Below are 27,974 nucleotides of genomic sequence, written 5' to 3'. Positions count from 1 at the left end.
GTTTAAAATAACCAAGATTTATTCAAACTAATAAATGTAATGACATGAAAAAACCCCAAGATTTATTCAAAAACTAATAAATGTTTTTTAATACATTTTCAAACAGTGTACATGTAAATCCCCAAAGGGCAAAACATTACATTTCCGTTATAATAGTTTAATGTATACGTAACCGATTTATGTACGTGATGCATTGTTAGATTAACTTTACACCTTATCGGAGTAATACGCGATGCTTACAACGTGTGACCTGAAATAACAAATAGGTGTGACACTTATCGGTGTAATACGCGATGCTTAAAACGTATGACCTGAAGTAACAAATAAGTGTGACACTTACTAGTACACTTAGAATTGAAATTTGTTTGGACAATGACATTTTTTTAAAGAGAACGTCTAGGGCATTCATTCGTTTTTATCGCTAAAGATTTTTCGTGCAACCAACACCTTAACATTTTAACAATATGCAACTAATTAACATCTTATTTTCTTAAATAAAACCAGAGAAGGTAACCATGAAAATTTAAAAATGTTGAAATAGCAATCAATTGAATACAGCCGGTTTATTCAATAGTCAAATTTATCATCTTTTGTTACACTTTATCAAAACTTTTTGCTTTATATATTTTAGGGTCTAGATAGCGAGCATGTTTTTGACCGATCGTTTTATAGGATCTTGGCGTAAATAAATTTCCTACTTCTACATATCTGTTGTGCTAAGTTTTAGTCAAGTCGATAAGTTGTTTGTGTTTGAAAGTGTATAATAAAATTTCTTTAGCATATAAATGTTTAACAGAAAAAACTTTAAATTCATCATATAGTAATTGATTTGGGTAATAATAATTTCGTACATATGCGTAGAATTTTTCTTTGTAATATTTCTAATGGTACGATTGTAGTATCATAAGTACCACCCCAGCCGATTATTCCGTACGATATAATTGATTGAATTATGGCGTAATATACTGTTTTTAACCACGGTATTTCTAAAGTTTTTAATTTCACGGAATTTATATATAGTCGAATTTTATTAGTGATATAGGTCACATGTACATTCCACTTTAGATTACTGTCTATTATTATCCCCAGATATTTTAGTTTATTTACTCTTTCTAACTTTAAACATTTTGCAGTGCAGTTTCTACAATTATTATTTTCGTGAATTTTTTATTCGTGTAACAAATCTATAGTCGTTCTCGAGGAGAAACAAATGTAATTAGTTTTATTTATGTTGAATGTTAATAAATTTTCCTTAAGTTTCATATAAACTATATTTAGAGCCCTTTCTGTCTTGGAAAAATAAACCAGCCTAGGGAATATTTAAAGTTTTTTACATTATTTATATATGGTTTTCTTTATCGTTCTTCGAAGTCGGTCGTGTCTGGTCTACCCGATCCCGATAGCTATCGGTTGGAGAAACAGGACAACGACGTTTCAATTCAGATGACTGAAGTAGGAGAGAAGAATTATAGGATTAATTTACAAGGTTGCTATACTTTGTAGATTCTACTCCTTTAGTCCGCGATAGGTAGTCGTAAAACACAACGATTTTTTTTCTTATTCGCTTATTATACTGAGAAACGTATTCTTTACCGCGATATTATGACAAATAACTACAGAAATCTACTAACAAAAGAGTCCTGAAAGATAAAGAAACTAGTCTATTAAATTAAACCCAAAGCGCAACAAATCATGAAGCTACTTTTACATTAAATAGGTATCAAACATTAGTTAAAAAACTTGTGTTCAAGTTGTTGTGATAACAAAACATGATTCTCGGTGAAATGACCCCAAAGTTTAATTGCCAACAACAATAATTAAAATATCAAATTGATAGGCTGGTAATTGTTTGCATGTTTCGTTAAAAAATAACTTGATTAACTGAGTTCTATATTTATAGTATTATTTATTATCTATAATAATGTAGTATTTCGGTAATGTAAAATTTTTTTGGCCATTTATCTAGCTGTACTTTTTCCAAAAATATTGTTCATAGGATATAAGGTGCTAGACTTTATAATGTATGTCAAATCTGTTAAAATTTAAAAGTACATATCGCCGGAATAAATTGCAACTCTATTTTAATTCTTATTATAACTGACAATAGCGATCAATAATAATTCCCATTGAACCGTATAGGAGTGAAACGCTCAATAACTGACCATAAAAATAACCTAAAAATGGTTAACCAAGTAACTTCTAGCTTTGTATTTGACGGTAATTAGAATGTCATACTTATCGACTGCTGTTTTTTATATGTTGTCGTTAATGTTAAGCAATGTACACGTTTAACACGAATAACCGTTTAAAAGTTCATATAGGGGCGACTTGTTTCAAACTGCGAGGTTAATAATAATAATTTCGTACATATACGTAGAATTTTTCTTTGTAATATTTCTAATGGTACGATTGTAGTATCATAAGTACCACCCCAGCCGATTATTCCGTACGATGTAATTGATTGAATTATGGCGTAATATACTGTTTTTAACCACGGTATTTCTAAAAAGTTTTTAATTTCACGGAATTTATACATAGTCGAATTTTATTAGTGATATAGGTCACATGTACATTCCACTTTAGATTACTGTCTATTATTACCCCCAGATATTTTAGTTTATTTACTCTTTCTAACTTTAAACATTTTGCAGTGCAGTTTCTACAATTATTATTTTCGTGAATTTTAAATTCATGTAACAAATCTATAGTCGTTCTCGAGGAGAAACAATTGTAATTAGTTTTATTTATGTTGAATGTTAATAAATTTTCCTTAAGTTTCATATAAACTATATTTAGAGCTCTTTGTGTCCGCAGTATCATCCGCAAACGATACGAGTTTCTCATCAATTTCGTTGTTACATAAATTATTTATGTATATTAAAAACAATATCGGGCCAATCATTGTACCTTGAGGTATACCAAATTTAATTAATAGTGAGTTACTTATGGTATTATTTATTTTAAGTATTGTATATCTCTCGAGTAAATAACTTCTAAACCAATCTAATACAATTCCACGTATACCAGATTTTTCTAATTTCTGTATTAATATAGGGTGGGAGACAGTATCGAATGTCTTTTTTAAGCCCAAAAACACGCCAATAGATTTTACATTTTGATCAATAGTTTTATATAGCATTTCTGTTAGCTCAAAAATAGACCTTTTCTAAAACCGTATTGATTTTTCGATAAATATTTTGAGCTCTCCAGGAAGTTAATTAACTGATTTTTTATAACTTTTTCAAATATTTTAGAAATGTTACTAAGAAGGGCAATTATATAATAATTTTTTAATGCAACGTTAAATGGTTCTTTTTTAATACGCTTAGCTAATGCATCTCTTTTCCTTATCGATACAATTATTGAATTTGTTATCCAAGGTTTTATTTTTTTTATGAGAGAAAATGTTTTTTTTTAATACATCAATAAATAGTTTCGAGGCTTCATTAGGGTCGTTTTCTTCAAAAACTGAGTTCCACGTTTCTTTTCCGATATTTTTGGTTAAAATTTCATTATCAATTTCGATAACTTCTGTTGAATTATTCAGTTTATTTGTTTCGCGTATGTTAGGGACACTAATATAAATTGGGTAGTCGTCTGTAATATTAACTATATGAGTAGTGGATAACACTTCTTTTTTTACGTTTTGCTTAATGAAAAAGTGGTCAATACTCGTTTTAGTAGTGGAAGTTACTCGAGTAGGGTTATTTCGTGTAGTACGTTTACGTACTCAGTAACTATTTTCTCGCGTGGCAATAAAAGATCTATATTTATATCTCCAGCCCAAATTACATTTTCAATATTCGTATAATAAGACAATTTGGAATTCATATCACTAATAAATTCTAGAGCACTGTTACTCGGTAACATCCTATAATCCTGTAAATTTTATTATTAGGTAATTTGACGTCGATACTTTTGATAGTTGCTTCGGCTATCGTAAATACATTCTCAACTAAACTTAAATCATTTATTACGGAAATAACTATGCCACCGTTTCGGTTTTAACACATTTTCGTAAAACAGTAATTATAACCATTTATTTTGAACTCATTATTTTCCATAATTTGAAAAGTTTCATAATTACATCTAATGATATGTTAATTGATTCTAAATAAACACAAAATTGGCCAAAGTTTTTCTCAAACTTCGTATATTTAAGTGGAGAACTTTTAAACCATGCGAGGTTAACGAATTTAACGGGGATTCTCCGCTCAACACCTGCTCTAAATAAATCAACAATGGAGATAAACGCGGAGAGAGAGATAGTTCGTGGTAATCAGAGGAGCTCTAACGGCGTAGAGAGATAGTTAGCGGTAATCAGATTCCTTTGTGTTCGACCTGTACTGAACTAACCACATCGCGTTTTATACAAACTAGTTTCGCTTTGTTTTTGTTGTGGAATAATGACTTATAAAGAAAACAAGGACTATTAACTGATTAAACATATAAATAAAGAATTGAAAAAAATGAATCGTCAACTTGAAATGGATTTGAATGCACAAAGAATGAGATATTTTCAAAAAGAGCATAATTCTCACGAAATTCTTTTGGAACGAGCCGCAAAAACTGGATTCTTAAAGGCGATAGACGAGTTAGTGGTTTTTATTGATAGCGTTTTAAATGTTATTAACGATAGTTCCTTTGTGTCAACAACAAATGTTGTAAAATAAAGTTTAAATTTAAATCAGAGTTTTTTATTTTAAACATAGAAGGATGTAAGATAATCCGTTTTGTTTGTTATTATACCAATGTAATTACTTATTACGTTTATTTAAATTTCATGAGCGCGAACCGACCTTGTTTAATTTATGTAAATATTTCGTATAGTGGCAATGTATTGAATATACATTAGAAAGCTTTCCCTCGCGTCGTTATTAAAAGTTACGTGACGGTAATATATGATACATATGTCATAATAATCAAGTTCAAGCCATCTAGGTACGTAACGATATAAAAAATCCGTTAGGAACAACTTGTTTAAAAAGCGTTAAAAAATTGACGTAAATATGGTAAATTTCCTAAAAATATATAGATGGCCACCCTACAGAACCCGTTTGAATATGAAACATTAAAGATGGAGGCCAAATCACGTCAATTTTCCAAATTACTAAGAGTTCACATAATAACCGTTAAAAGAGAGTTACAAACTTATGTTAAGCCTTTGTCTAAATTCCCGCCAAAAAATGTTTTTATTATAAAGCTACAAGGTCACACATTCCCCGAGTCTCTAACAGCGAGCGGGGTAACCTAGCAACGGCGCATTCCTCGATAAACACCTACTCAATCAATCAAACCTGTCACCACCTTAACAATGCCCGAGTATAGCGAGCCTGGGAATTCCTTTAAAGGAGTACTGACCCCTTTTCGCGCCAAAACGCCAACCAATCAGCGCCATTTTGAGTAATTTCGCGCCAGCCAATCAGCGCGCAGTACACGCGTAGTAACCACGTGATCCCCGCGCCGCGTAGTTACCGCGCCAGCCAATCAGCGCGCGCCACTCTGCGGAGGTCAATGACCCCCCACGCCACCTGCCGGAAGGGGGAAGGAAGCGGGGACTTCCGGTGCCGACCCCCTTTCTACCTCTACATTGAAAAACCATGATGATGCTGGTACATCCTACTGGCGTAAAACTTTGCCCATCTATGTCCATAGAACATCTTTTGACTAGTTTGACATAAAGACTTAACCTTTCTATTCTTTGAATATTTTATTGGACTCATCCGTATTTAAAAGTACTATATTTGTTTTAGCTTTCTTATTTCCATTTTGTTTAAGAAAAATGAAATGAGAAAATTATTTTCAAGCCCTCTCCGGTTTAACGAATCGGAAAATTGTTTCAGATTTAGATGATATTAACATTATTAACAATACCAAGTTTTAATTCTAGGCTGCACTACATTTTCTAAACCCGATTAATTTTAGTAAATTTCCGTTTGTGTTTTTCTTCAATTATTCATTATTTCTATTTTATAAGAATGTAATCATCCGCCAACTTAAAACATGAAATAGTTATCAAAGCGAGTTAAGCCTTACATATCGACTTCCATGTGAAGTTCTTTCTACATCATATCTCACTAATCAATCAATAACTATTTGACTAACGAACACGTTTAAGTAACATTATAATAGACTTTTTAAATTAAAACCGGCCCTTCTTTTGCAGAGATATTTTATGAGATCCAACGGCAAATTGAAGAGGCTGCTGTCTTCGCCCCTTTATTCGCACTTCTCCGATTCGTTGGCTGGCGTCGGAATCATCAGGTCACTTGACGCAATGGTCTTATTCACGACAAAAGCCATTTCGCTTATCAACGAAAAAGAGGCAATAAATTACAGTGTAGAATCCGCTCAAAGGTGCGTATTAATATTTTATACACCGAGTGCCTTAGCTATGTCAATGCGCAAAATGTGGGCCAAAACTGTCATGGCGTAAGTATAAAAGAGTACCCATTTTCCCGTTTCGCGGTTGGGCGAATCTTTCTATCTGCAGCACTGATAATATTAATAGAGATACAACCACTTAAAAATGGAACGTGTAAATGTTTGTAGCAATTGAAGATAAGTTTTTTTTTTTCAGGTGGTTGAGTGTGCGAATAAGATTTTTAGCAAGCTGTTTGCTGTTTTTTGCCGCTTTAAGTAGCGTTTTTGCAAAGGGAAGCCTTTCAGCCGGAATGATTGGATATATTTTAAACAATGCAAATTTAGTAAGAATTATAATACGAGACTAATTATACAATTCTGAAAGCCAGATAATTTGAAAATGTTGTGTGTGTAAATATGCAACTCTTTATAGGTAAATAACATGATTTTTATCACTGTACTTCGAGCGGGTAATTTAGAAACAAGCTTTGTGTCAATCGAGAGAATTATCGAATATTTATCTTTGACTCCCGAGGTAAATTTAAACAAAAGCATTATCGGAGTTTATACAGGGTGTGTTTTCAAACATTTTTCAAGTTTTGAAAAATTTAATTTTTGCCGGGATGGGGCTGGACAAAAAAATTCCAATTAAAGTTTTAAAATAGGTTTTTGCGTGTGATTTATAATAATGTAAAACATCTCAGGCATACTTTTAAAACCTTGTATGTTGCTTTTGAAAAAGGTTGGTTGTCAGGTACTATTTAAAGTGATTTTTTTCAGTTTTTAATCATTCCCTAACATTTATTGAGTCTAATCAACAACTTTGCTACTTATTCTCGTGAGCCGGGCGCTTTAAAGGTCGATCATATAGTAAGTGACATGTTTAGTATTCGCTATCCTGACAAAAAACAAGGCCACAACACTGATCGTGGAGTTGTTCGATTCTTTGACAAATACGGATAGGTCAATCGCCGGCTCCGTGGACAAGGTCATCAAAAACCTCAACATCGTTCTAGCGTACTTTGCTGCTTTCACTCAAGCAAGTATTAGAGGTGCAATTGACGAGTTAAGGTTATCAAGGAACTACGTCTGGAGATCTCTTCACAATAAGCACTTTCTTCCGAAACGAGGTATCGCCTACCAAGCTCTGCACTAATGAGATATGGAACGACGAACTGATTTCTGCAACTGGCTAGTAAACATGTCGGATAATGACCCAAATTTCATAACTAATCTTTTGGTGACCGACGAGTGTTCCTTCGGAAGAGATGGACCTTTCAACCAACAAAACAACCTTACCATCATCAACAACAATTGCGACAGAATGTTTGGGCGGGTTTGATCGGAGATAAGAGTTGTCGGCTCATTTTTCCTTCCCAATCATCTTAATGAACCAAATTACTTGGCACTCCTGTAGAACAAAGAAGCAGACGCGTTAGAGGACATTCCGTTGGACACTTAGAGACAACTATGGTACCAACATGACAGTTTTGTTGTGGAACATCCATCAGCATTGGTAGAAACGGTCCCGTTCGTGGGCTTCCGAGGTCTCCAGACCTAACGCCGATGGACTTTTCTTTATGGGATTTTATCAAAGAAAGAGTTTACGAGACGCCCGTTGCGAGCATAGATGATTTTCGACAATGAATTACTGCAGCTTTCGAACTTCTCACTCCTGATATGATCTCCGGCTCGTGACCAACTGAGATATCATTGAACCTTACATGTAAATGTTTTGATATTATTGAACGAATTTACTTTAAAAGGAACCTAATTAATGACTTTTTTAAATTGTGCACAAACTAGATTTGGCCCCATATGGACAACTTGTTTATTCATCACGTCGGATCTTCGTCAAATATTTTTACCTCTCTGAGGAGACCAAGTCCCCTAGGAGGGGTTATACAATCACCGTGTCAGTCTGTCCGCCCTGCGAACGCGTTCGCATTTTCCGTGCAAAGGTTAATCAATGTACGCGAAATCTCTGCGTTCGCAGTTTTTCGTAGTGTTGGCAAAACCACCGTGTGACGGTGAGCGTTAACGGATTATTTTGCGGTTTGGTTTGGATGGTGTTTTTTCGCTCACCGTCGTGACGGTTCCGTGTATTACGTTTTTGTAATGTTTATCCGTAGGTTGTGAATGTCGAGTTCGTGTTATGACGGTTGTGAGTGTTGTGTTTGTGTTTTGATGGTTGTGAATGTTGAGTTCGTGTTATGTCGGTTGTGGAGATTGTGGTGTGTCTGTGTTATGATGGTTGTAGATGTTGAGAATGTTGTGTTTGTACGGGCGTTTTCTCTCCAGCTTCTACTTAATGACTTTGGGACGTACCGAATGCTGAGTGTTATGCATCCTCTCAACGTCCAATGGCAGGGTTTCCACCAATTGTTCACGGTATTCGTCCTAGTTTCAATTTGCGATTTCTTGGCGCCGGCCAGGAATCGAACCCGGGTCTGCCTCGTGTGAGAGATTTACTCTAACCACTCAGCCACCAACGCTTGTTAAGTTACGGTTTTTTTCTAAAAACAGATTTGGCGAATGTCATTTACAAAGTTATAACGTTAGGTACTATAATTTATTCTACATCATTTTAATTATTTATAAATTATATTAATCTTATATTTAATGAAATATTTATAAATTATGTTAATCTTATATTTAATTAAATATTTATAAATTATAATCTTATATTTAATTAAATATTTATAAATTATATTAATATTATATTTATAAATTATATTAATATTATATTTATAAATTATATTAATATTATATTTATAAATTATATTAATATTATATTTATAAATTATATTAATATTATATTTATAAATTATATTAATATTATATTCGTAAATTATATTAATATTATATTTATAAATTATATTAATATTATATTATATTAATATTATATTTATAAATTATATTAATATTATATTTATAAATTATATTAATATTATATTTATAAATTATATTAATATTATATTCATAAATTATATTAATATTATATTTATAAATTATATTAATATTTTATTAATATTATATTTAATTAAATACCTGAGTATTTTACTTTAATTGATCATGTTCAGGAATTGAACTCGGGTCGCATCGTTACAATGCAGATAGTTTACCGCCGAGCCATTGACTTCCGGTCAGACGAACTACTACAGGACGGGGTCCTGGTGTCGGTCAAAAGTTATGAGGTAACTTTGCGGTTTTAATTATTAGGTTCGGTCTTCGGTCATTGAAAGAGTTAAATTGTGTTTCGCGTTTGGAACGTGAGCGAATGGACTTAAGTGTATGAACAGTGCGTGTTTAAGACTGAAAGTGTTAAAGTAATTGTGAACTAACTCAAGTCAGCTGTAAGATAAAATTGAAGGTTTTTTTTTAATTGGAATAACCTAATTATACCCTTGAAATTATCAACTTAACCCGTGAGGCTAATTAAGTAGATTGGAAGATATTAGTAGCGAACAGTCTCAGCTGTTAATTAAGATAAGAGTTCGCCAACAACATTACAGTTCTGGCAATCCCGAATCAACTAAATTTTCGATATAACGGCGACGGGAAATTATTCTCGTAAATTTATCGCGCGGCCTTAGGGAATATTATTTTAACAAAATTTCGATAAACTATCGTTTAATTAAAATCGGCCCGATTCCGTTAAAATTATAAACCAAAAAGCGAACGGTCGTTATAATACCCTCTGTAGATATTTATTTCATTAAAATTTGCTTTGTATTATATTCAACCTACAAACTTGTACTGGAAAAAGGGTTTAATTCAATTGTGCATTGTTATAGTACGTCTAACTCACTGTTGTAACTACTTAACTTACGATATTCTGAATAAATTAAAATTGGTCGTTTCGTCTCAATTATTCTGATTATAATTAAATTTTATACCAGGCGGGATAGAACTGGGATAACATTTTTAACAAATAACTCTAAATTGTGGAGATATATCTTTGAGGGTTATCTCGAGAAAATAATACCACTACTGACAATTCTTCCGAGGAGAGGTAGATTTTGGCTTGCCAACTTGTTCTTTTTACATTATCGACAGTACTCTACAGTTTTCTCATTGGAATTGTTTGTCTAGCACCTTCTTACCATAAATATTTTCAAAAACGTGAAAAAGGTTCCAAGTTTTCTTTTATAATACAATTTAAGTTTTCGTAACTAAAACTCTTGTAGTTGGTGAGAAACATGCCCAGTTAAAGCAAAAACAGACACCCTGTATAGAAAATTATCTCAACTATAAACAACTATTAAATAAATTATTATTTTTGTTCTTGAAAATTAAATATTCAATAATAGGCTGCTCGGAAAACAACGGAAAGAAAATTGTCAAAGTCTTGGCCTCACGAAGGAAAAATTGTCTTTTGGAAATACTCAACAAGATATCGGGAAGGGCTAGATTTGGTTTTAAACGATCTTTCATTTGTTATAGAACCAAAACAAAAGGTGAGTTATTATTGTCACACGTCGTCGGTTGTAAATCTCATTTAATTGTTATACACAAAAAGTACAACAAACGAGAAATCAGTGGTTACGTTTCGTAAGACCAAACCATTGAATTGGGAATAATACTGCTAGAATTACAACTACGATTTCGGTTGCCATGGTTACGCGGGACCTGTTCTGATAAGACTGTACGAAATTCTTCTTTATAATTAGGCGGTAGCGCCATCTATATTTTGTAAAGTTGTATGGCTAAAAATAAATAATTATTAGCTAACCCACCGTAACTTGAGTTAAAAAGGATCGTGTTGACAGAATAAAATTATTTATTATAACGATAAAGGTCACAAAGTCCTCTTATGAAACGAAATTGGTCCCGCACCAGCCAGATTTAGTTGTACCTCTATTTATTCCCAACTCAATGGACCAAACACAGCCTCACTTCGTTTAATAGCTGCAAATTTTATCTCAATTTTAAATTCATATATCAATATTTAGAAACTAGTCCAGGAAAGTTTGATTTGCTGAGCCTGTAGAATTTTATAAAAATTTAAAAGATAAATGAATTTTAAAGTGAAATCCAATAAACTTAACAGCTTATGAATTATTTATTAAAGTAGTTACGATATTTATGAGCTTTGTCACAATTTGAAATATTTAAATAAAAATAAATCGCGGTGATATATATAATTCACATTTCGCAAAACGCTCCATACTCATTATCTCATCTTTTTTTTGAACTTTCCGCCCTAAATAGAGAGCAAAGTCAATACTTACTTTTCGCTTAAGATGAACGAACTCTCCCAATCAGTGGAGTATCCTACTGTCGATGACTAGGTTCTCTTGTTGGACACGCAATTACTCATACGCTTATATACCCAAAGGGAGCCATTTATCTCACTGTAGATTGCAAGAAGCGGGCTGTTGTGCATATTATATTTCTTTCGTTGGCAGTGTTGCCAATGTTCGAAATTCTTAATTCAAATTGCTGGATAGTAAATTTCCCACAAATTCCTACAACCTTATTAAGCCCCGCCCCCAACGAAAACTCAAAGAAAAAATGCCATAATTTTCAAAATGTTTGGAAAATGAACTTTTTAAAATACATTTTATTGAAATTACAATTTTTAAACCTTTTTGCATTGATTAATTCTAGTACTAGGAAACGCCTCCTTTATATTATTTAGAAAATCCCAAGATTCAGGAATATACACTGCTGTAGATAACTTTGAGCTTTCTACAGTCAAATTAAAAAACCTATGATAAATAAAAGCTGTCTCGAAAATTTCCCCGGAAATTCTCACAATATGGTAAATTTTCCACAATCTGGCAACACTGTTCATTGGTAGCATAAGCTAATGTCCAATTACTCTTCATCCTAGTTTGAAACTTTCAAATTATTTTAAGTGTAATGAACCATTCAGATTCATTACTTTTAATCATGCCACAATCGATGGCCACCATTAAAATCTCATTTTAGAGGGTCAAATAAGTTTACTTGTATTCTATTAATTTAGTGTTTAAAACGCGCAGTAGTACAAGCTTCCGATATGAACCTTCACAAATGATATAGTAGCCAGGCGATGGAGCTCTCAAGCTTACCAAATTTCATTTAGGGTGATACTTAAAATAATATATGAAATTTAGTATTTTTAGAATACAGCACTTTTTACTGCCCACAATGGAAACTGTACATTATCGTAAGATGACGGAATAAGAGGTCTAAAAGTAATGATTATAATCTCTTCGCTCTGGGCTCAAAATCAACCGCTCCTTAGCATTGACTCTCACTTAAAGTCGAGGGCAGGTCACTTAATCATAGTAAAATTATTAAATCAGGGTAATTGTGATTAAATCAGGGTAATCAAGATTAAAAAATCTAATCAAGATTAAAAAATCCAATCAAGATCAGAAAATCTAATCACGATTTAAACGAAATTTAATCATTCTAATCATGATCTAATCTATTTAATCAGGATTTAATCATTTACACGAGATTTCATCATACTAATCACGATATAATTTTTTAATCAGGATTTAATCATTTTAATCAGATTTAATCATTTAATCATGATTAAATCAGATTTAAACATTCTAATCATGATTAAACGTGATTTAATCAACTTAATCGTGATTAAATTGAATTTAATCAAAATAATCACGATTAAATCGGATTTAATCTTTTGAGGGGTGCGTCGTTAATCAAGGAAGTGACCTGCCCCTCGCTTAAAGTAAACCATTAAATATTTCATTTTTAACCGCAAAAAAATGTTTTTGAACCTCACGGTCATCAAGAATATTCTTCTGATTTCTGACCAGCCTCAGTTATAAGAAAAACATTCCACGACATATTTATTGAATTATGACGGTCACATTTTGCCCATTCGTAAGAAAGTGAAGTTAAAGTGACATTTCTGCACCCCTCTGCACCTTCTCTTTTTTTAAATATCCTTCAGTAGAAGGAAAGTGATGGCGAGACGCCACCCCCGGGGACGGGGTCAGGTTCGGGATCGGGGTCCGGGATTTAAGGGGTGAAATGAGGGTAAAATCATCGAAAAGTCAATGTATTTAGGGTATTTCTCGCGACGATTTGTTTTTTCGTATATCAACATATTGTGTCCAGGCCAACTTGTTCATTTATCTACGCTTATCTCGAAAGATACTTGAACGTATATCTTATCAAGTTTTATCGTACGGAATAAGTTGAAATGATGTAAAAATTGATAACCTAGGCGACGCGTGCGCAGATTACCCCGGGGGACGCGGTTAATTTGAATTTAAGAGTGTTTTGACGTCATGGAATATTCGTTGTTAAAGTAGAATGGAAATATTTTTAAACTTCATTTTAATATCATTGTAGTACTTAAATATGCTTGACACTTGAACCAATCTCACGAGTATTTCTTAAAACGAATATCTCGATCGCGTTTTATCGTACGAAATAAGTGGAAATTATGTAAAAAGTGATAACCTAGGAGATAGCACGCGTGCGCGGATTACCTGGGAGGCGCGGATTGCCCGGGCGCGCGGTTAATTTGAATTTAAAACATGGATTCCCTCTCCGAAATAATTCATGTACCCAAAATTGGACCGCAAGTTTTTTTTTTCTTTTAGGGGAATCTCTATGGGAGTTTAACATTACAATAAAGCTAATAGGTCCAGTTTGGGGTACTTTTGTTCCGAAATGGGGTACATAGGGCCGAAAATGGTGACTTTGGTCGTTTTAAGGGTACTTTTGGTACATCAGAAAAGCAGTTGGAAAAACGAAGAGCCTTATTTTTTTTTCCACCCATCTCCAAACTCCAAAAATTTATTGCTTTAATTTATTTATCCCTTCCGTAGGTATAAAATAAGATAAAAACCACTTACCTATATTTTAATTACGGTAAATTAAAAATACTTAATTAGTGTACTAAGTTACGTTTAAAAGAACCTTTTGTAACAATTCCAATATGTAAATAGGGGTATAAGGATTGAAAAAACACTTAAAGTGGTTTTACTGATAAACTCTAAAGGAATTTAACTTTAAAGGGTGTCTTAGATTATTGTTTTTAATTTTATTCAAGTTGAAAACGTATTAAGAGTCCTTCAAAGTACTATAAAAAGATTTTATTTACGAACTTAATTCATATTTTCTTCAAACTTTCAATTCGCTTTTATTACTATTTAAATACGGTAAAATATAATTCTTATACACAAATATAGTCAGAAAGATACTATAAAACACTAAAATTAAAATTAAATTAAATTTGTGTGGATAAGATTTGTAAATATCATTTTGAAACTAATAACTTTCACGCTTTATTTAAGTCAAGCCAATAAAAACAATTACCTATATTTTAAATACGGTAAAATATAAATACATTTCCGATATGTAAATAGGTAGAATAACACTATGAAAAGTTCCTTTTTCTTCTTTTAATACGACAACACACAACTCTGATACGCAAATATATAAAGAAAATATAAAAACAAATTTACTCTACGTTCGATACGTTAAAATACATTTCCGATTCACAAATATAGATAAAGAAATACTATAAAATGTAAAAAGGTAGAAAAATACTACACATTAACCATTATGAATTTAAGCTTACAACATCCTTCACGTATAGAGCATAACATATATGTTCAGAGTTAACTTGTTTCCTCGTTATCTTTATCGCATGTGTTTTAAATAGCGTATGGAATAAGTTAAGAATGTACTGAAATGGTGTATGTTTAAACCTCGTAGAATAAAGAGTAAAACATATGTTCAGAGTTGGCTTGATTACTAAAGCGAATAACACAGAGACGTTTCCGGTGTAGTCACGTAGGAAGAAAAATACTACAACACTCTCTATACTCTACATTCAACACGTTAAAATATACTTCCGAAATGCCAATATAGGTAGTAAAATACTACAAAATCTCTATACTTTACCTTCAATACGTTAAATTACATTCCAATATGTAAATATAGGAGGAAAAATACTACAAAAGCCTCTTTTCTTGGCGTTCAATATGTTAAAATAGATTTCTGAAATGCAAATGTAGGTAGTAAATACTACAAAATCTCTATACTCTACCTTCAATACGTTAAATTGCATTCCAATATGTAAATATAGGTAGTAAATACTACAAAAGCCTCTTTTCTTGGCGTTCAATATGTTAAAATAGATTTCTGAAATGCAAATATAGGTAGTATAATTACTACAAAAGCCTCTTACTCTGCGTTCAATACGTTAAATTAATGATATGCCTCCGATCGAATCGTTCATTTTTTCCTATTTAAATATACGCATTTAAATTAGAATTGCTTCTAGTGTTCGGCAGTCGATTAATTTTTATCCACAAATTTTCCGATTTATTTAAAAAACGTTGGTAAAAAGAATATCATTTTAACTTATTTAATTGTGTTTTTTACCCAACCAAGCATTTATTTGAATAAAAGTGGTATTTATTTAAATAACCAATAGTTAAATAAAAATTGTTAAATGTTTAAATAAAACAAACAGAATTTAGAGTTGATAAGATTTGTAAATATCATTTGAAACTAATAATTTTCACGCTTTATTTAAGTCAAGCAATTACATTTTTAAAAATGAAAGAAGTTAAACAATATAAAAATTTGTAAATATTGTAAATATTTTTAGGTAATAAAGAAATTAAGAAATGTTTTAATTAAAATATCTTTCATTTTCTACTACATTTTTAAAAATGAAAGAAGTTTAACAATATAATTATTCTAATATAATTTCAAAATCAGGTATTATTTAAAGTACAAATGCATAATTTAGTGAAGCAATTCTTATTTAAATACTTTTATTTAATTAATTTGTGTATCTGAAATGTATTTATTGAAAAATAAGTGGGTTTTACTATTTATCACGGTTTTTTATTTATATATATATATATATTGGAATTGTTACAAAAGGTTCTTTTAAACGTAACTTAGTACATTAATTTATTTTGGAAGTTCAAAACGTATTAAGAGCCCTTCAGAGTACTATAAAAGGATTTCATTTACAAACTAAATTAATATTTTCTTCAAACTTTCAATTCGTTATAATTTGAATTTAAATGAAAACATCATGGATTATAGGTGCGTAATCTACTATTAGACCGAACGGATTAAAAAATACTTAAAGTAAGTGGTTTTACTGATAAACTAAAGGAATTTAACTTTAAAGGGTATCTTATATTATTGTTTTTAATATTATTCAAGTTCAAAACGTATAAAGAGTCCTTCAAAGTAATTTAAAAGAATTTTATTTACGAACTAAATCCATATTTTAGAAGTTAGTTTGTATGAAATACTTACTAATACCTGAAAAATGGACTTTAGAGTTGATAAGATTTGTAAATATCATTCGAAACTAATAATTTTCACGCTTTATTTAAGTCAAGCAATTACATTTTTAAAAATGAAAGAAGTTAAACAATATAAAAATTTGTAAATATTGTAAATATTTTTAGGTAATAAAGAAATTAAGAAATGTTTTAATTAAAATATCTTTCATTTTCTACTACATTTTTAAAAATGAAAGAAGTTTAACAATATAATTATTCTAATATAATTTCAAAATCAGGTATTATTTAAAGTACAAATGCATAATTTAGTGAAGCAATTCTTATTTAAATACTTTTATTTAATTAATTTGTGTATCTGAAATGTATTAATTGAAAAACAAGTGGGTTTTACTGTTTATCACGGTTTTTTATATATATATATATATATATATTTGAATTGTTACAAAAGGTTCTTTTAAACGTAACTTAGTACATTAATTTATTTTGGAAGTTCAAAACGTATTAAGAGCCCTTCAGGGTACTATAAAAGGATTTCATTTACAAACTAAATTAATATTTTCTTCAAACTTTCAATTCGTTATAATTTGAATTTAAATGAAAACATCATGGATTATAGGTGCGTAATCTACTATTAGACCGAACTAATTAAAAAAAAATACTTAAAGTAAGTGGTTTTACTGATAAACTCTAAAGGAATTTTGGAATTTTCTAGAATAGCAAAGTAAAACTAAAACGTAAACCAAGTTTAAAACGAAACTAATAACTGGGAGAAAGGTTGAAGTAAGTAATTTTTTTGATTTTTCGTTTTTTAATTTTTGAGTTCCCTATATTATTATAAACTAAATTAAATATAATTTTTGAAAATTTGTGATAAAAGATCTGCTCCTTCGTGTTTTACATATATTTAAAAACTCGAGATTTTAATGAATTCTTTTCAAAGCATGAAAAATATAGCAGATCCTTTGATTTTAATTGTAGTTAGTAGTTACTTAAAAAAAAAGTCGCTAGCTGACTTGGAGCTGGTGTAGTTAAATTTTAAAAATGTGTATTTAAAACTTTGTTTGTTAAAGTTTTTTTTGAAAAAGTTTAGTATTATAGTTTAAATTTATTAAATAAAATAAAATAAAATATAAATTATACATTTGGTTTAGTATTTTACTATTGCAAGTAAAATTAATAGTAATTTCAATTACTTTTTTAGTTTTTTTTTGACAAATATGCAAACTATTTAGTTATTTCAAAAACAAATACGTCGAATTATTTGGTATTCGAAATACTATTGGTTAGTTTTTATATATTTAATTTTATTTTTCAGAACAATTTCTCTTCGTCTAGCTTCTTCTAACTTTAATTTAGATGGCCTTAAAGCCAAGTATTTAACAAATTTTGTAATCAAGTAGATGGAGCTTTAAACAATTTTTCAGTCATGTAGTCAAGGAAATGTTCAAATATACGTGTATTTGGTCATTTTGATGGTCAAATAGCCCAGTATGGAACTGCGAGATGATAGTCAGACATTGAGACGCGGGTGGCGCCAGTGCCCCAGCGTCCGCGCCCTCGCCCTGATGGTGCCCCGAGCCTCCGTCGACGTCTGAAATGTGAAATAACTAAATAGTTTGCTATCTCCTAGGTTATCACTTTTTACATAATTTCCACTTATTTCGTACGATAAAACGCGATCGAGATATTCGTTTTAAGAAATACTCGTGAGATTGGTTCAAGTGTCAAGCATATTTAAGTACTACAATGATATTAAAATGAAGTTTAAAAATATTTCCATTCTACTTTAACAACGAATATTCCATGACGTCAAAACACTCTTAAATTCAAATTAACCGCGTCCCCCGGGGTAATCTGCGCACGCGTCGCCTAGGTTATCAATTTTTACATCATTTCAACTTATTCGGTACGATAAAACTTGATAAGATATACGTTCAAGTATCTTTCGAGATAAGCGTAGATAAATGAACAAGTTGGCCTGGACACAATATGTTGATATACGGGAAAACAAATCGTCGCGACAAAAAAACCCTAAATACATTGACTTTTCGATGATTTTACCCTCATTTCACCCCTTAAATCCCGGACCCCGATCCCGAACCTGACCCCGTCCCCGGGGGTGGCGTCTCGCCATCACTTTCCTTCTACTTCCTTCTAACGCCGATGTTCTCTAGATACCTTATACTGATTTGGTTTACAAAGTCAAACCTATTACTCCAACTGACCGTTCCTACATTCTACCAGAAGATGAAGCGAAGACAATTACAACGGCATTGAAAAGTTTTTGAAATTTTAGATTTATGTTAGAAATACATATATTTTTATCCATGTGTTATGAACGTGTGTAACTTCAAATCTCTCTATCTTTTGATACCAACAAGAAACTCTGGGAAATTTAAGAAAATAATACAGAGGAAAGCTGATAATTTTTTCAACATTTTAAAATAATGGCTTTTTGAAAAATTAACATTTTAATGAAAACATAGTTTGAAAAATATAGATTTTTCAAGACGATTTTATTTTACATTTAAGTTCATATAAACAGGAAAAAATGTCAGTGGAATATTTCTTAAATCATTTGGTAGTTTAATTAAAGTTTAATTTTCGCCAACTTAACATTAATTTCCATGGGGGCGGGGAAAAACTTTTAATCAAGTTAAGCTCGAGCTCGCCAGAAGACGCGCTGCGTGTCATTTTCGTTGGAAACCGACAAAGCCTATGTAATAGTTTAAAAATAAACAAAAGGAAACTATATTCCCAACGGAACTCTAGTCAGCACATCTCGCCTAACGAGCGTCGTTTTAGTTTCATTTTAAATATTTAGTTCAACCAGCTTAACGGGTTTGATACATGTATATGTTTTAGTTTTTAGTAGTAAACTGTAGTTAATTATCTAGGTGCACCATAATTTAACTTAGTTTTGTAGTTTATTTTACAAGTGTCATAAAATTAAACGCTTTAATTGGCAACCTTCTAACCCTTCTAATAACTAATCATACCCCTAGACAAGGTGTTAATTAAGATTTAAAGTAGGGATGTTAATTTTGCGGAAAAATAAAATGCGGAAAATTTTCCAGAAAAGTTTCCGGAAAATTTTCCGAATTGCAGAAAATTTTCCGCAAATCGGAAAAATAAAAATTTTATACATAAATTACCTTTTAAGGGTTTTTAATGTTTTTAACTTTTTATCGATATAAAATGTCTAATATCAGTAAACATACTACAAAACATTTATAGTGTTACATTGTTAATCAGTTTAAACTAGTCTAGAGGTTTAAGTTTTACTTTCAGATTCGAAAAAATGAGGCGAAATGACCGCTTTATTTCAATTTGCAAACAATATATTAGACTAATCATGGAATAAAAACTTTTTTTTTACTTTTTTCGGGAAAATACGGAAAATTTTCCGGAAAAAAGGCCTCGGTCATTTTCCGGAAAATTTTCCGACTTACAACATTAATTTAAAGTTTAACGTTGGCACCAATAGTGAAAGCCATACGTGTACCCGGATTTATCTTAGATTGTAGCGTGGGATCATTCCTTCGTGTCCAGATAGGACTTTCCAGAATTAAATTAATTTTGGGTTTCTCTATTAGCTCATAGCGTAAGTTACAATTTTTATTAATAATATTTCGTGTTAACGCAGCATCGAAACAAGTTTAACAAAAATAGTCATATTTTAGAATGAAACGAATACCTAGAGATGTTGATTGATTTGGTTTAATACCAGTTGCAGAATTCAAAAAGGATAAGAGTTTTTTGGATGGGTTAAAGGTCAATAAAATTATGGAAATTGTTAGGATGGCCAATATCAGATTTATAATTCGACTTCTCTCGCTTTCTACTAACAATTTGAAATGCACTTATAGGTTGGTGTTGTCGGAAGAACCGGAGCTGGCAAATCGTCTCTGACGCTGGCTCTGTTCCGCATGATCGAAGCAGTTAGCGGCGAAATCCTCATCGACGGCGTGGACATCAGTCAGATTGGTCTTCACGACCTCCGATCACGAATAGCCATCATTCCCCAAGATCCGGTTCTGTTTTCGGGGACGCTGCGAATGAATCTGGATCCCTTCGAAAGATACAGCGATGACGAAGTGTGGAAAGCCCTCGAGTTGGCCAACCTCAAGCGCTTCGTTCAGGTTTCTGGCAAGAGCTTATTGTACGAAATTAACGAAGGAGGATCGAACATGAGGTGAAACAAATTTGACTTTTGAATCAAATCAAACTTATCTCTAAAATTTTATTAACATTTTAATTAAACACGTGGAAATTTTCGTAATAGGCAAAAAATATATTTCGTCGTTGTTCTATGAACGTTTTTTAATATTTTCCGTTTCTTTTTCGGCATTGAACTGTTCTCGCTGAGAAGCCCGTCCGTCGTCCACGTGCCCAGCTTGTTGAGTCAATTACATATTTATCATAAAGTTAAAACCAATCTGCAATTTTAAGACAAAATCTATTGAAACAATTCAAATTGCTAGACAGTGAAATTAAAATATATGACAGAAAGAAATGAAGACATAACCCAGAGATTTAAGGTTCAAGGACTGACTTATTAAAATATTGTGTTGCCTCATGGAAAGCAATTATCTAAATTCACGTTGGTCGATGATAACATTTGAAACTCACTTAATTCGTGGCTCGCGTTTTTGACGGCTACAAACACAGTTCTTTTTTATCAGGTCCGATGTACTTTTTAAAGTTGGTTCTCAAAAAACCAAAAAAGTAACGGAAATCTTAGCTTTCATCAAAAAATTAAAAGATACTCGAAGACCTTACGTTAAAAGCCTGGACATGGACAACAATTGGGCAAAAGTTGGGCTCTTGAAGGCATACGGCTTACTTACAACAGAGGAAGAGACAGACAAAGAAACGTCTGTAAAAAAATATTAGATGGCACGTTGGTTGGGCTACTGCGGGTCTGAACTCCTCAGGTCTCTTAAATTTGACTTTAATAAACGTAACCCATAACTCTACTTTGTCGTGCTTTTATTTTTACATGAACGAGTAAGAAATCAGCGACGTTATAGTTTGTCCTCTCGATTCAAACTATCTAGAAAGTGTGCCCCTAACATTATTAGCGGACATTTGATTTTAATAAAAAATATTAGAAATTGAATTCTTATTAGATTTTTTTAAGGAACCAATGCCAACTAGTGTTAAACTAACAGTCAAAGATTTATATCGCACTTATAACATTACACTGGTTGCCTAAAATTGATTAGACAAAATTGCCTTTTCTAAATAGTCTGGGTCAGCGTCAACTGGTTTGTTTGGCGAGGGCCCTTCTGAGGAAACCCAGAATTTTGGTATTGGACGAAGCCACAGCCTCTGTGGACCCACAAACTGACGAAATTCTGCAAGTCACGATTCGGAAAGAATTCCAGCTTTGCACAGTCATCACTATCGCCCACAGAATCAATACCATCATGGATTACGACAAGTAATATCAAATTATTTACTATTATAATCTAACCTAACTTCGTTTCAGCTATTACGTTAAAGGTGCACTAAACATTTCACAAGTGTGGCGTGCTCTATGACGAGTATTTAAGTTTCTTATCTCCGAGTTTTTAATCTGAAAATTTTTAGAGAAAACATTTTCCAAAAAGAATAAAATATTTTGAATTTGTTCATAAAATTCAAATGTGTAGGTTGCGGCATATTTGAGAGAAATGGAACAAACAAGTATTTTGAAAAACCCAATACTTGGAACAAAATGGGCAAATTATATTTAATACTTACTGATCCTTGATTTGTCGAATTACAATTATTAACTTAGGTGATCATGATACATGAACCTATTTCAGATCAGCTAAAAAATTACTATTACAAATAATTATTGAAAATTCTAGCTGTTTTGCTATCAGTATATAAAGCTTGTATTATTTTAAATTGCGGGAATTACAATATTATCTTCAAAGGGTCAAAGAACATTTTATTAGTTAAAAATTTAACGGAAAGCAACAAAGTTCCATACCGTTCCAAGATGTAATTTTGGTCTAACCAAGATTGTGTAACCGGCAATATAACGTCTGTGGTCAAAATACCCGAAAGATTTATCAGTCTAGAAGGAGAGAAAGCTTGTGATCAATGAATAGAAAGATTTAACATGAGGGAATTCGGAGGGCTGGAGTTTCTTTCAAGAAAAAGCTGCTCGCATATTATCTCCTCACCTGAATACTTTCTAACATTAAAAATTGATGAATGTAAATGAGAAAATATCTAAAATTGTTTTAGCTCAGCCGTTCTTCTTTCAGTTGCCCTTCGTTTTCCAGAACTTTCTCGCGGGAACTCGCCACACCGACAATACTGTTTGATTTCCAATAAAATGAGATGTTCATGGAATTACTTTACAATATAGACGGAACTTCATGTAGCACACTTTTTGTAATTTATTTTTGGGATAAAGTAAAAGCATGATAATCAAATTAATTAAAGGTGATACAAACTCGACAGTCTGTGGTTGACCTGCAATATTTAAATAATATTTGAAGGATAAAAGGGATGTACATTTCCTTTCATAAATTTTTGAAAACGTGTTTATTTGCGAATTAAAACATTGCTAAATGAAAAATGTTCGCAAATATTCCTTTTATTCTGTTCCAATTTTTAAATATTCGAAAAGGGCTCTACAAAATATATGCTATTTTAAACAACTCCTAAAACTGGTCATAGTTTTAAGGTAATTAAAATAGAAGGTGATATTGTCTATGTGGCGTGTTTAAGATTTTCTTATAAAAAGTATGAGTACAATGAAACTACAAAAATAATTTATTTAATTTTTTCGGTATTCAAAATACGTTGTTCATTGTATTTTAATTAAGCAAATTTCTAAAGTTAATTTAGTAAGGGTCGATTTATTTTACTCGGGAGATGGTTGTTTATTTAATTTTACATTTTTATCACAATTAAGAAATTAATCATAAACAATATTATTCTAGAGTGTTGGTTTTGGACCAAGGATCAGTCATCGAATATGATCCGCCTAATCTTCTTCTACAAGACCTTAACTCAGTGTTCCGTAAAATTTGCATCGATGCTGGACTCATTGAGCAGTAAACGATTTACAAATTGGATAGTCAAAACTAAATATATTAATTAATAAAGAAAAATTGCTGATATTTAATTTGTAGCTGTTATTCTTAGTAACTTTGTAGCTGTTATTCTTAGTAACGTTGTAGCTGTTATTCTTAGTAACTTTGTAGCTGTTATTCTTAGTAACTTTGTAGCTGTTATTCTTAGTAACTTTGTAGCTGTTATTCTTAGTAACTTTGTAGCTGTTATTCTTAGTAACTTTGTAGCTGTTATTCTTAGTAACTTTGTAGTTGTTATTCTTAATAACTTTGTAGCTGTTATTCTTAGTAACGTTGTAGCTGTTATTCTTAGTAACTTTGTAGCTGTTATTCTTAGTAACTTTGTAGCTGTTATTCTTAGTAATTTTGTAGCTGTTATTCTTAGTAACTTTGTAGCTGTTATTCTTAGTAACTTTGTAGCTGTTATTCTTAGTAACTTTGTAGCTGTTATTCTTAGTAACTTTGTAGCTGTTATTCTTAGTAACTTTGTAGCTGTTATTCTTAGTAACTTTGTAGCTGTTATTCTTAGTAACTTTGTAGCTGTTATTCTTAGTAACTTTGTAGCTGTTATTCTTAGTAACTTTGTAGCTGTTATTCTTAGTAACTTTGTAGCTGTTATTCTTAGTAACTTTGTAGCTGTTATTCTTATTAACTTTGTAGCTGTTATTCTTAGTAACTTTGTAGCTGTTATTCTTAGTAACTTTGTAGCTGTTATTCTTAGTAACTTTGTAGCTGTTATTCTTAGTAACTTTGTAGCTGTTATTCTTAGTAACTTTGTAGCTGTTATTCTTAGTAACTTTGTAGTTGTTATTCTTAGTAACTTTGTAGCTGTTATTCTTAGTAACTTTGTAGCTGTTATTCTTAGTAACTTTGTAGCTGTTATTCTTAGTAACTTTGTGGCTGTTATTCTTAGTAACTTTGTAGCTGTTATTCTTAGTAACTTTGTAGCTGTTATTCTTAGTAACTTTGTAGCTGTTATTCTTAGTAACTTTGTAGCTGTTATTCTTAGTAACTTTGTAGCTGTTATTCTTAGTAACTTTGTAGCTGTTATTCTTAGTAACTTTGTAGCTGTTATTCTTAGTAACTTTGTAGCTGTTATTCTTAGTAACTTTGTAGCTGTTATTCTTAGTAACTTTGTAGCTGTTATTCTTAGTAACTTTGTAGCTGTTATTCTTAGTAACTTTGTAACTGTTATTCTTAGTTACTTTGTAGCTGTTATTCTAAGTAACTTTGTAGCTGTTATTCTTAGTAACTTTGTAGCTGTTATTCTTAGTAACTTTGTAGCTGTTATTCTTAGTAACTTTGTAGCTGTTATTCTTAGTAACTTTGTAGCTGTTATTCTTAGTAACTTTGTAGCTGTTATTCTTAGTAACTTTGTAGCTGTTATTCTTAGTAACTTTGTAGCTGTTATTCTTAGTAACTTTGTAGCTGTTATTCTTAGTAACTTTGTAACTGTTATTCTTAGTAACTTTGTATAAGTTGATCCATTGTTAATTACGTACATGTGGAGCTATTTCAAACAGCTGATGCGGAAAGATCTTACATTTCGACATAAGCCAAACGATGAAATAGCTGATTATAAAATAATCAATATCATGTTTAAGCAATCGAAGAAGAAATAACTTAAGTAATAAATAAAATCAAAACAGATAAACAAATATTTTATAGAAAATTAAATATTTGATAGTTAACTTCATTTAGCTATACAGAAAATAAATATTTAACAACTTATGTAATACGAAAACAACTTTGTTAATTAACTTTAGCTTTTTCGTAAAGACAAACACACAAACACTAAGAGATTTCAAGCTCGCTTTGCTCGTTCTCATAAACAAAAATATTACTTTATTAAGAAATTCTACTTTTTGCTCGTATCCGTGAAATCCGTCGACAGAAGTCTTTAAAAATGTGTCTCTAGTTTATATAAAAAGTAACGACATTATTTTCTTTTTTATGGGGAATCCCCATTAAAATTTCCAAACTATCAATGAATTCATTATCGGCCCTTAGACTTGGCGACGCTATGTTAAAGATCATCATGCAACGTCTACATTTTATATAAACCTTAAAAAAAAGTTAAGCTTAAGCGGAACTATTCGTAATAGGCCGATGTGATCGTTTTTTCGTGTTCGCAAACTTTAACCGCTCTCATTGCTTATAACTTTCCAATTGCATTCAAGATTGGAAATTAGATAGCAAGAGTATTTTACGATAAATGCTTCAATTTGTTTAAAAGTGCTGAAATCATCAACGTTTTACCGATATTTCCAACCATCGAGATGTCGGCATTTCCGGTTATTTGATGCCTAGTGATTGGCTTTTTTATCGTTGAATAAAATTATTGGAGATAAATTGAGGCGCTCTAAACTTACAAAGACGAACAGGAGTTTTAAAGAGTAAAAATTGAGGAGATATCCGTACCGGTCTTTAGAGGGATTCTCGCAAGGAAGGCTGATCGTACGCGACTAAAATGTTCTCTAACAGCAACCTGTCTTTAGATGTCATCCGGTTTCTGAACACGATAAACCGTTTGAAACAAATGACAAGGGAAAACACCGTTCTTCCTCCATCGAAAGTAAGTTCCCAAGTGTTTTTTTTTGTTTGGTATGTAATAAGGAAATGTCTGTCGGTAAGGGAGAGTGTGACTAACAATGACCTAATTTTTCTCCTTTAGACAATTTTAATTCTTAGAAATATTATAGAATTATGAATCAAAACCCAAGAAAATAAAAATGGGCGTTGCAAACAACTAAATGTTTAGTTAGTGTTAATAGATATATAGGAAATTCCAGTCCATCTATTTAAAAAATAATAATTGCAACACCAAGAAAAACTGCTACATATCGCATGGTAAACGAGGGTTAAAAAAGCATCGTGGTTGATCAGGTGTTAATTTTATCCATTTCCTCTTGATTGATGTCCTCCTTTATAACATTTTCCCCATGTCTTTAACAACGTTCATGCAAAGGCCTCTAGTTATAATTTTATCTAATAAGAAAGGCTCGGTTATAAATGTTCCCCGATGGACCTTTCCAAATGGCACTTTGGACCCCGCTAAACGAACTTCATCACCAACTTGTAATGTTGACTTTCACGCAAGTGAAAGATTCTTTACATTTTATTCCCAATTCCCAACTTGTTGTTCTTATTGAAATTCTAATTGGAATCAAATTTTTAACCCTTACGGTTCTCGAGTTAGTTTTTGGATGACCTTGAAGACATGGTTCAAGATCATCGACATTTTCGCAGTAGCTTTCCCCTATATCTTGTATACGACTTGAAAATTTCCAAATCTTACATAAAACATATTTTGAGATATTCGCCCTCGTTCATTTTTAGTGGACACTCTGTATATCGAAGTGGCGTACGTGGGGAGGGGGGGATAACTTAATTTTAATTTAGCTCAACGACTTTTCAAGTAAGAACGCCCAAATTTGCCATACATCATCTCATTTCTCTAGCGACTAGAGTGACGCACCCGATTGGGAGGGAGGGGAGGGAATGGATTATTGTGTTAATTGAATTTTAATGTTTTCACCTCACACCTTTCCAGTTAGAAAACCTTAATTTTACATATTTGTTCTCATTTCTCTTAGTAAGCGAGTACTACAATTGCTCCAGTGGCGCACTCGGTGGCGGGGGGGGGGGGAATTGTATTCATTGAAGTGAGACCATTTTTATGGTTTAAGGGGGAAGACTACAGTGGCCATTGTCTACTTTCGCTCTATTTCAAGCTGAACTCTTTTAATTTTGTATTTTAACTTATAAAATTAATATTTAAGTGTAGAACAGCCTCTTGTTTGGTGCTTAAAATAATTTTGACAATTTTAAATTCAAAAGTAATTAAGTTATTACGTTTTAATTCGGACCCCCGGAGCTAAACAAGTTGGGCAAGCGCCCAAACTACCCTTTAGTTAGTGGGAGGAAGGTTCAGCCTACTAAGAAAAATATAATTCAATTATATAAATGTTATAACAGAAACGTTCAGCATGAACGAAAAAGGGGCTTTTACTGTATTCTTCCCCCTTAAAGGCCGTAAAATGGTGACGTCGTTGTCATCGTCGTCCGGCCCTAAATGGGTTAGAGTGTGCAATAACTGGTGGCTTTACCGGGGAGTCGGGGTTCGGCTCTTGTAACCCATAAGGGGGGTGGCGCTTTGGGAGATGTTAGCTCCGATCAAATGGTCCTATCTCCACCTCAGGTTTGGGCCGGATACTGAGCTTCGGCCCAGGCTAGCGGAGTGGGTCCGGGCAAACTGGCCGCCTCGGCGGATTGGCTAGCC

The 27,974-nt window shown here is 31.9% G+C and overlaps 1 protein-coding gene across 1 annotated transcript in view; it reads left to right on the top strand.

Annotated features, from left to right (window-relative positions):
* LOC149949814 (multidrug resistance protein mrp-7-like) overlaps window positions 1–23,730 on the top strand; it is a 35,207-nt gene extending 11,477 nt beyond the window's left edge. Inside the window, exons 3-9 of the mRNA XM_090169300.1 lie at window positions 6,167–6,357; window positions 6,581–6,707; window positions 6,797–6,898; window positions 10,677–10,823; window positions 20,483–20,808; window positions 21,865–22,059; window positions 23,561–23,730. Coding sequence (XP_090025426.1) covers window positions 6,167–6,357; window positions 6,581–6,707; window positions 6,797–6,898; window positions 10,677–10,823; window positions 20,483–20,808; window positions 21,865–22,059; window positions 23,561–23,678 — 1,206 coding nt within the window. The 3' untranslated portion in view covers window positions 23,679–23,730. The remainder of the gene's footprint in view (window positions 1–6,166; window positions 6,358–6,580; window positions 6,708–6,796; window positions 6,899–10,676; window positions 10,824–20,482; window positions 20,809–21,864; window positions 22,060–23,560) is intronic.
* Window positions 23,731–27,974: the final 4,244 nt, after the last annotated feature.

The sequence above is a fragment of the Leiobunum rupestre genome, chromosome 3, assembly GCF_980474605.1.
Source record: "Leiobunum rupestre chromosome 3, qqLeiRupe1.1.hap1, whole genome shotgun sequence".
In the NCBI taxonomy this organism is placed as follows: Eukaryota; Metazoa; Arthropoda; class Arachnida; order Opiliones; family Sclerosomatidae; genus Leiobunum; species Leiobunum rupestre.
This window is presented reverse-complemented; position numbering and strand designations above follow the sequence as displayed.